Source organism: Mobula hypostoma, chromosome 1 (genome assembly GCF_963921235.1).
Source record: "Mobula hypostoma chromosome 1, sMobHyp1.1, whole genome shotgun sequence".
NCBI lineage: Eukaryota > Metazoa > Chordata > Chondrichthyes > Myliobatiformes > Myliobatidae > Mobula > Mobula hypostoma.
In genome coordinates this window covers 55,465,112-55,476,011 of record NC_086097.1, presented here as the reverse complement: position 1 = coordinate 55,476,011, position 10,900 = coordinate 55,465,112, and the positions used below count along the sequence as shown (strand labels likewise).

General features: G+C 41.5%; 1 protein-coding gene across 3 annotated transcripts in view; it reads right to left on the bottom strand.

Moving 5' to 3' along the window:
- Positions 1-10,900, bottom strand: part of LOC134347148 (E3 ubiquitin-protein ligase pellino homolog 2) — a 145,186-nt gene that overhangs the window by 5,057 nt on the left and 129,229 nt on the right. For all 3 annotated transcript variants that reach the window (XM_063049341.1, XM_063049350.1, XM_063049362.1), the window contains exons 5-6: positions 10,308-10,505; positions 9,380-9,568 (exon numbers count right to left, since the gene is read on the bottom strand). In XM_063049341.1, the coding sequence (XP_062905411.1) occupies positions 9,380-9,568; positions 10,308-10,505 (387 nt within the window). The remainder of the gene's footprint in view (positions 1-9,379; positions 9,569-10,307; positions 10,506-10,900) is intronic.

Sequence of the window (10,900 nt, the reverse complement as noted above, 5' to 3'; positions counted from 1 at the left end):
AGCTTAATGACCAGAACTAGAAAAATTAGAAAACCAATATGATTTTCAAAGTTTTCTTCATTTTTCAAGATTCAAAGATCCAAAGTACATTTATTATCGAAGTATATACGGGGAAGAAATACAATTCTGAGTCTCATCCTCCTACAAGCAGCTACGAAACAAAGAAACACCATGGAACCCGTTCAAAAAAATCAAACACCCATAGCGTGAAAAAAATAACAAATTGTGCAAACGGCAAAAAGTGAGCAAACAACACATAGAATATCAACCATCAAACCAGGAGTCCACTGGGGTTCAGTATATACTTCAGTTCAGCACCATCCCGCTAGCCAATGCAGTGCCATTCTTCATCAATGCACCCCAGTCTGCACTGATTGCCCCATTCAAACCGCTCAAAAACAACAAAGAAAAAAGGTAACCTGATTCCAGGAACACATGCAGCATGAACCTCAAGGTTCCCCCAAAATGAGTCCACAGCCTCGTCGATCACTCTTGGTAATGTGGATCTCAAGACTCTGCACTTTGCTCCAACAGCAGCAAGGGAGAGGAAGACCAGTGAATCACAGGCAGACGGCACCAGACAACCACCCGTCCTCCGCTCTCGTCTGTATCGACTTCAACCTTGCTCAATACCTCAATTGGAGAGAAGCAATGGAGTCAATCATGGGCTCGCACCCTGTCTCCAGGCCACTTACTCTGAACCAAACCTCACTGAACTCCCTCCAAGACAGCAAAGCGCTAGATTGTTCAATCAACCCCAAAATACACTATCAAAATGTAAATCACAGGTTCCACTCGGATGCAGCTTTGTAGAAGAATCATATTTGAAAGAATTAAAAGAAATAGTTTCATGAACTGTCAGCAGGACACCGCTGTTGGTCACATTCACTGGCGCCATCTTGACTGAAATCAAGATTTTATCTTTTACCTTGATTGGGCAAGTCAGTATTTTACTACCCATCATTACATACCACCAAGAAATAAATGGTGATGAATGAACTTCTTTCTTAAACTGCTGCTACCCTTCAAATTTTCTGTTTGAAAGTAGTATTAATGGGGTATTAATATTAATGGTCGGGTGGATCATTTCAGAGTGTACATGCAGTGGGCCTGAAGGCAAATATAGGCCACAGTACATAAGGATGGTAGATTGCTCCCCCCTTCACTCCAAGAAACTTCGATGAACCAGATGAATTTTACAATAATCCTAATTTCTGTGATCATCATAGCAAAATTAGTTGTCATTTTTTTCCAAATTCTAAATTACTACCCGAATTGCCAAACTGAGATTTAAACTTTTAAGTCTTTGTAGTGTTACATAGAGTCACAGGCCTTTTAGCCCAACTTACCTGTGCTGACCAAGTTGCCTAACTGAGCTAGTCCCATTTACCGGAGAGTAGCCCATATCCCTCTAAACCTTTCCTATCCACATACTCATTCAAATATCCTTCAAGTATCGTCCAGGCCTCAAAATGTTCACACAAGTCTCAGGATTACTAGATTGGTAATTTAGCCCCTGCTTCACCACAGAATTCTTGTTGCAGAAAAGTGAAAGGTTGAGAGAACAACAGGAATATTTGTGACAAAAAGTCCAGGCATGGTGATTTACTGGAAAACTCTGGTCCCTCCCAGTATTGACATTGCCCTTGTTCTTTCCGTGTTCCACTTTCTGTGCAATTTAAAACATACTTGTTTTCGTATTTTCCTTAATCACTGACTGACTAAGAAGTTCACTCTGGTTTGCACCTACAGGTGCTGCCCAACCTGATCCATAGTTCCAGTATTTAAAAATTTTATTTCACACCCATCAATATGCTTTTAATTATCAAAATGATTGAATAGATTGTCAGCTATGTTATTAAGTGCCAGATAGTCACTAATAACATTCAAAATGCACTGTCTGGGTTCCACCAGGACTATCAGGCATTCAAACAATAAAGCCATTACCCACACATGAACCAAAGAGATAAATTTTCAAGTGGAGGCAAGAGTAACTGTCCTTGATATTACTGCTTTATTTGACCTACTGTGCAATAATGAATTCTTGTAAAACTGTAATTAATGGTTACCAGGAGGAAAACTTTCTGCTGCCTAAATTCACAGCTATCCCAAAGATAGATAAATGTAATTGGTGGAGGCCAATCATCTCAGCCCCAAGATATTACTGCAGGGTTCATCTCCTACTGCTTCAATTATAATCCACCTTCCATCATAAGGTCAGTCAAGATTGAAATGCCTGTAATGATTGCATAGAGTTTGGTTTTTATTCACAATTCATCAGAAAATGAGCAACACTGATAGTGCAAACAAGACCTGTATAAGATTCAGGTTTGGGCTGATAAGTGGAAAGTAACAGTCACAACACACTCCTACTGGACAATGACAATCTCCAAGAGGAGAGGTAATGGCTTTATCACATTATGATTCTGGAAGTATGGTTATTGAAAAATTAACCTGATCAAGCTTGATAATTTAAAAGCATGTAAGAACTTGGCATCCTATGGGTGGGAATTGGGATGGGTGTCACTCATTCCTGCCTTCCAAGTCCATCTTTAAGGTACAAAGGAGGAGTACGATAAAATACTTGTTACTTTATCTTTTAATGTAGAGATATAGCATGGTTAAGGCCTTTCCAACTCAGCAAGCCTGTGCCACCCAATTACACCCAGGTAACCAATTAACCTACTAACCTATGCATCTTTGGAATGGGTTTCAGGAGGAAACCCATGCAGTCATGGGGAGAATGAACAAACTCCTTACAGACAACGGTGGGATAGTGCCGTTCTAACTATATTCAAAGATGCTTTACAACATCCAGGACTGAGCCACCCTATTCTCCATGTAAACAATCTCTTCATTTACCATAGATGTACTATGACTGCAGTACATATCAAAAGCATTGCAGCAACTCATCAAGGCTTCTTCATCATCATCTCTCAAATTCACAACCCACTTCGCCTAGAAAAACAAGAACTGTAGGCACGTGGGACCACCAACTCCATGTTCTCCTCCAAGAATTGAAAATACACATGGACTAAGATGTTAACTGTCCTGTGCTATCACCAGTGGGATCATCAGTTGATCTGCCACCTGTCTTCAGGAGTTTCAGCCCACTCCTGATCAAGACTCCCTCGAGGTGGTGGGCCAGCGGTGCTAAAGCACCACCTCCCACTGGTGAGCTTAAAAACTCAGCATCTGCCTCTATCAGAGTTGTTGGTCGCTCCTATCCAACAGATAGTCTACTCTTCAGGTGCCTATGCAACTACTGAAGGGTTTGCAAAATATGTATACACTGTCCGACTATCTGCCCCTCTGGACATACTTAGTCCACACCCATGCTGATCCTGTCTCTGCTGCCTCAGCTACAGCCCTGCTGCTTGACTTGATCTCTCTTCTAGTGAAGCCAAGGTCACACAGCCACTTCTGGAAAGTGAACACAATAAACCCACGGCAGCCTACTTCAAATGGATAGCATGAGACCTTCCACCCTCTGTCTCTGCACTCTGACCTTAATTCTGCATACTTGTTTAACTTGCGCTCATGGGCTTCATCGATGTTGTCTTCCCAGGGGGCTGTGAGTTCACCAATAACCACTTCTCTACTGGTGTCAGACCATACGATTATATCTGGACGCAATGTGGTGAAAGCTATTAGCTCCGGGAAACTGCCTTTCCCATCAGGTCGGCCTTGACACACCAATCATTGGCTGAAGAAAGTATGCTTGATCGTGGGCCTGCGCTGTACATCCTTGACTTGGAGCCTTCTTTCACAAACGATATACGATGTTCTGTGCAGCATGGGGCATGAGATAAGTTATGTATCATACCAACTTGGGATATACCAAAAGTGGACACTTTATTCAGCACCTCCTTTACCTGATTAAGTGGCCACTGAGGGCACATCCATGGTCTTCTGCTGTTGCAGCTCATCCACTTTAAGGTTTGACATGTGCATTCAGAGATGCTCTTCTGCACACCACTGTTGTAACGTGTGGTTATTTGAGTTACAGTCACCTTCCTGTCAGCTTAAAACAGTCTGGCCATTCTCCTGTACCTCTCTTGTTAACAAAAAACATCCAGCAAGTGGCAGTTCTATGGGTGAAAACACCTCTCTTATTAACAAGGCATTTTCACCCTCAGAACTGCCACTCACAGGAAGTTTTTTTTTGTTTTTCACACCATTCTCTTTAAGCTCTAGAGACTACTGTGCGTGAAAATCTCAGGGGATCAGCGGTTTCTGAGATACTTGAACCACCCCGCCTGGCACCAACAATCATACCATAGTCAACATTAGTTAGATCACATTTCTTCCCCATTCTGCTATTTGATTTAAACAACAGCTGAGACTCTTAATCATGTCTGCATGTTTTCATGCGTAGGGTTCTCAGTAATACTCATTATAATGTTAATTGTTAAGGCTGACAAAATGGCTTCTCTGTACTGTTAACTGCTGAGTAAGAGGTTCTCTGTAGCAGCATGTTTTGGTTATAATTAGTAATAACGGGACTTGTATTCATTTGCTAGCCAATGGAAGTCATGTTATTCTATTTGTATGTGTGGGAACCAGAGGAGAAGCGCGGGTTTTTGATGGAGGAGAAGAGAAGACATTGGACGTGAGTCCAGCGCTCTGTTAGGTCGACAGAGTTCGGAGGAGATCGAGGGGAGGAACAGATACAGAATTTTGTGAGCTCCAACGGATTATTTGTGCACAGAACTGATAAAATTTATTGATTTGGCACCTTTATTTTATTTGTTTCTACCAACCCATCACCGAGAAATAATTATAAAGTGTAATCATTTACTTGCCTATTGTCATCTGATACTTTATGTCTTGGGCTTGTACCAGGGTGCAATCACACAGTATCCACACCAACACAATTACAGAGTTGGCAGGGTCAACGCCAGTTTACCCTAGACGAACAGAAGTCAAGTAGGGCATAGTCGCTACATATGCATTGAGTTGCCGCCAGATGATTGGCTGATTAGATACTTGCATTAACGAGCAGGTGTACAGGTGTCTCCAATAAAGTGGCCATTGAGAGCCTATTGTTATATGCTTATGATTAAATCAAAATCCCGGCACCCCTTACATATAGAATGGTTGAAGAACTTCACCATGTTGGTGAAGTACTACCTACTTCAAACGTCAGCCTTGACACAAATGTGTGAATAAATTTAGTATAATAAATGTGCAATGTAGCCTTTTATACACACTGGTTGCCTAGAGAATTCACATCTGTTATTATTACAACTGTGTACATCTCACCACAGGCCAATACCAAATGAACTTTGTGAAGCCATCAATATCCATGAAATCACACACCCAGAGGCTGCTTTCATCATTGCCGGAGACTTTAACCAAGCGTCATTAACCAGAGCTTACCCAAAGTTCTGCCAACACATCGAGGTGAGCACACAGGGAGGAAGCACACTCAACCACTGCTACTCTCCCTTCCGCAATGCCTAAAAAGCTCTTCTCCACACTCTGCTGACCATTCCTCTATCTTGCTCCTGCCCACCTACAGGCAGAAATTGTTGCAGGAACGGGCCATAATGAAAACTATCTACTGCTGGTCCAACCAATCAGACTCAATGTTACAAGACTGCTTCGATAGCGTCACCTGCGAGGTACTTCAAGCTGAAAGCATCTCCGAATACACGGAGGTGGTCACAAGCTTAATTCAGAAGTGCATTGAAGACATTGCTCCCCAAAAATCGATCCGGGTCTACCCAAACCAGAAGTTCAATGCGTCTTGCTTTCAGTGCAAGGGATAAAGCCGGAGACCAACAAGAGCTCAAGAGATGCCAGAATGATTTACATAGAGCCATCAAGCTGACAAAACGGCAACACAGGGACAAAATCCAGTCACAACCCTGCAACAATGACACATGCAGTGTATGGCAGGGACTGCACACCATTGCGGATTTCAAGATGAAATGCAGCGGTACACCCAGCATTGCTGCCTCGCTCCCGGTCAAGCTAAATGTTTTTTTATGCTCGATTCAAGGTTAATAGGACTGAACCCCCAAGGATAGCCGCCAACCAGAGCTGCACCTTGTTATCTCCAAGGCTGACATTCCAACGTGTCAACAGCCGCAAGGCAGCGGGGCCGGACGGCATCCCAGGGCACGTCCTTAAAGTGTCTGCTGAACAGCTGGCTGGTGTGTTTACAGACATTTTTAATCTCTCCCTCTCCCAGTGTGTAGTTCTCTCCTGTTTCAAATCATCCATCATTGTCCCTGTAATAAGAAAACCAAGGTAGCATGCCTGAACAATTGGCGGTCTCACCTCAATTATAAGCAAATGCTTTGAGGGGCTGGTTTAAAGACTACATCTGCAGTATGCTACCACCCACACTGGACCCTCTACAACCTGGGTACTGACAGAACCAGTCCAGCGATGACGCCATAGCCATAGCACTACACACTGCCCTCAATCACCTAGAGAGGAGGGATGCATACTTTAGAATGCTATTCTTAAGACTACAGTTCAACATTCAACACCACAATTCCCTCCAGACTTGACAGGAAGCTCAGAGATCTCAGCCTGCATCCCACCTTGTGCAGCTGGATCCTAGACTTCCTATCGGATTGCTGACAGGTGGTAAGGATGGGCTCCCTCACCTCTGTCCCTCTGACCTCAACATAGGTGCCCCCCAGGGTTGTGTTCTCAGTCCCTTTCTCTACTCTCTTTACACCCACGACTGTACTGTCACACACAGCTCCAATCTGCTGATCAAATTTGCAGATAACACGACTTTGATTGGCCCTATTTCTAGTGGTAATAAGGCAGCCTACAGAGGAGAGGTTGACACCCTGACACAGTGGTTCCAGAATAACAACCTCTCCCTCAATGTCCAAAAAACAAAAGAGCTGATTGTGGATTACAGAAGGTACAAAGACAGGCTCGGCCTGATCAACATCAATGGGTCTGCAGTTGAGAGGATGAGTAGTTAGCATACACATCACCAATGATCTCACCTGAACTGTGTACATTGGTTTTGTGGCAAAAAAAGCACAACAGCATCTCTTCCACCTCAGGCAACTGAAGAATTTTGGCATGGGCTCCCGATCCCCCAAGAACTTCTATAGGGTCACCACTGAGAGCATACTGACTGGCTGTATCACTGCTTGGTATGAGAACTACACCGACTTTGATTGCTGAGCACTGCAGAGAGTGGTATGGCAGTCCAGTGCACCTGTAGATGTGAACTCCTCTCCATTAAGGCCATTTATAGCAACAGGTGCAGAAAGGCCTGGAAGATCATTGGGAACACCAGTCACCCCAACCATAAACTGTTTCAGCTGCTTCTGTCTGGAAAGCTCTACCGTAGCATTAAAGCCTCGACCGACAGGCTATGGGACAGCTTCTTTCTACAAACCATTAGACTTTTAAATTCACACGTCTGTACAATGCAACAGAGTCATAATGCAAAGGTCTTTACTCCCTCATGTTGTGGGATGCATATGAGATTTAAATAAATTCTATTCTATTCTATTTCCTACTATTGGAATATACTTGATCTGGACTCTGTTTACCTCCTACTTAGATGCTGGCTTTGCTGACATAAAGTTTTGAATACTTGCCTTCCATTTAACATGGGCAGAACCCCTCTTTAGCTCATTATGATTAGTTTTCATTGTGTAGAAATTTTAAAAATTAACTATTTTTAATCCTCTTATGCCTCATCTATATTGTAAATTTCATATGGATTATTGATGCATCTTTACCTCCAAAGGATGAAAATTCAATCAGCATAATCTTTTCTTTCTGTTCCATATGGAAACTAAGGCAGTGGTTAAATGGGGATGATTTTAAAAAGGAAGAAACCTTAGCCACCACACTAACTGACCAAACACTGCACAGCTAGTCTAATTAGTTGCACTAAGTTAAATTCAATGAATTGCAGTAGCACTGGCATGCATCATCTATTAAAGTGTTTTTTAATCATCTAAAAAGCAACTGCCAAAGAAATACAGGAGCTTATCATGGAGCTTTTAACATTCCTGCTACTGTGTGAGTGGTATCAAAATGGTAGTTGTGACACGTCTAGTAGTGGGTAGTGCTTGTCGCTCTCACTTTTAGCAGTCTCACGAAAAGGAGAGCTGAGTATGTAGGTCTCTCCCTGCCACTACATAGCTTCTCCAACATCAAGTCTCTTGTAGTGCCTCCTCGCCGGTGACACGCGGAAACGGAACTCTTTTTGAACTCAGGCTGAACTACAGAGGATGGGGAGGAAGTCTGGCCCCTGCACACGGAGCAGGCAGGCCCACTGGCGAGTGGGCATGCCCTGCTGCTCATTAACCAGATCCCCAGCTATGGCTAAATAGCACAACTGCCTTGTGGGCTGCCCCATGAAAAAACCTAGACAATAAATCCAGAGTGCAGTCCCTAAGCAACTGGATGTAATTGAACATCCATCCGGCAGCTCCTGCAGCCAAGCTGGTGCCAAGCGTATTGCTTCATAAGCTTTCCTTTGGACCACACTGGAGAGGCCGAGAGAGGGTTGTTGACAACTGGGAATCTCAGGATCTCCATACCTCCATTCCTTAGGGAGACAGATGGATGCCAACCATCACCACCACTGTGTGAGCAGTGAAGAAACACTTTGAACAATGAACCTCCAACTCTGAGTTAATAGATTCCTTTTAGTTGCTAAGTTTTCATGACAACAAACTAAGCTCACAAAAATATTTTAATAAGGCTTGAAGAGAGTAAATTGTCTGATTAAGGACCAGATTAAGTACTGAATTCTGGTGAAATTGCTGCAGTAATTTCAAAGCAAACCTAATTTAATGCAGCTACAAGAAAGAGTCCTCTGAGATTTCAATAAATCTTCTTGAAGTTATAGTTTTTAGAGATAGCCTTTTAAGGTGCTGGTTGAGAACTCTTAACAGAAAAGGGATGACAACTGTTATACACAGCATGTCACACATTTCCCAGGCACATAATGTTAAAAGAGGCCATTATTCATATATGTATTCTCCAAAAACAGAAACTTTATTATGTTTAATTGTTATGTCCACTGCATGATACTGAAAAAAATTGTATTCCCTTCTGTCAGACACAAAACCTACATAAAGCTTAATTAAGTCTGAGGCTTGAAATCTTCCATATGCTCATTACAGAATAGTTTAAAGGAATTTTTAAAGAACTTCCAAATACGGTAGTGGCTTCCTGAATACATGCCATCCTCGACTCCAATGTTGTGTGTACGATTCTAAACAAAACCTTTCTTTTTATTTAATTTGCCAAGTATTTCCAATGTATGTATAAAGTTCATAATTTGAATATTGTTTGCATTTATCGGAAATCTTTAAGTACACCATGCTTAGTAAGTGAGCATGCTTTCTAAAATTGAAAGACCATGTTTACCTACCAATTTTCCTCTTTGCTGTGCAGATCTTGTTTCCCTTAGTGTATAGACATCCCCACAAACAGAAATTTCCCGCCATATTCCAGGGCTAGATTCTTCTGTAAATCCTCCCCTAGGATGCATTACTAATACTCCATTGGTTGTTAACCCATCCATATGGCCATCAGGATTTTTCCATTTAGCAGCTTTCTCCTATTGAGGTTAAGAACAGATTCAAAGAATAAAGATGTACAATATACACTCTTTAAAACAATTTGGCTACAAGATAAATTTGTTTGCTGTACTGAAAATACAATCATTTGAAAAGATTGGACCAGATTTATCCTGAGGCTCCTGTTTCAGATGGCAGCAGCGAGAAAAGAGGGTGGTCTGGATGGTGGGAGTCCTTGATAATGGATGCTGCTTTCCTGTGACTGTGTCCATGTAGATATACTCAATGGTATGGAGGGTTTTACCCATGATGGACTGGGCTGTATCAACTACCTACAAGACTATGCAGTCATGTACCCTAAGATTTCTCTAATGCTCAACACTGTAAAGCATCTTATCATATGTATATCAGTTTTTGCCTTCTTGGCAAATCTATCACTGTGATTTTCAAAAGAATTCAGTGAGTGTTGGCAGGGCTGTTTTGGCCCACCCATGCCACCTGATCAATTTGTTCCAATCCTTACTACTACTCAGGGATTCATCTCCAGGACTATTTGAGCCAGCAACTACAACTATTGAATCTGGGGAAGGTAAGTTTGTCAAAATAGCAAGCAACAAGTCTAACTGGTGACTCCCACTTTTGGTTCATTGTGCTTTTGATTGCTAAACAAGATATAATAATACTCAAATTACACCTCCAAATTATTTAACGTACTAAACTTGCTCTTAGAGCTTTTAACCTGCTTTTAGATTTAACAAAATTTGCAACATATGTACTTACACCAAGAAATATGTTTTTCGATGAATCAAATCCAGCAGCATAAATCCTAGCAGTAAATGGTGCACTTCTATCACAAACTATTCTACACGCAAATCTGGAGATGGTGCTCTGAGTGATTTGTGTCTCATCATTACTCTGACAACCAGAAACAGTGTCTGTCACCACAAAGTCAATGGGGTTCTCTGTAGATCTTCCAATCTGTGAAGAAAGCAAATACAAATAATACAACTATGGCATTGCTGGTTATGCAAAGAGAAATCATTGCTACATATACACAAGGATTTTCAGAAAATTAAATATAATTTCTCCATTTAGCATACAGTATTATGTATTAATGAAAATTTAAATGAAAAGGGATTATTAAATAGAAGAACTATGAGTAAATTTTAACTCAAAGTCATTCTATTCAATAAATGTTATCTGTTACGTGGACACATTTTCAAAAAATGCAATATAAGTGTATTCCAACAGTAATTTCTCTCATTATAAAATACAAATTTACTCTGATTATCCATTTTTTCTACAAATGTATAAAATCATACAAAACTATGACATCTTACCAATGATAGCATAAAACTAAATTATTAGTTATT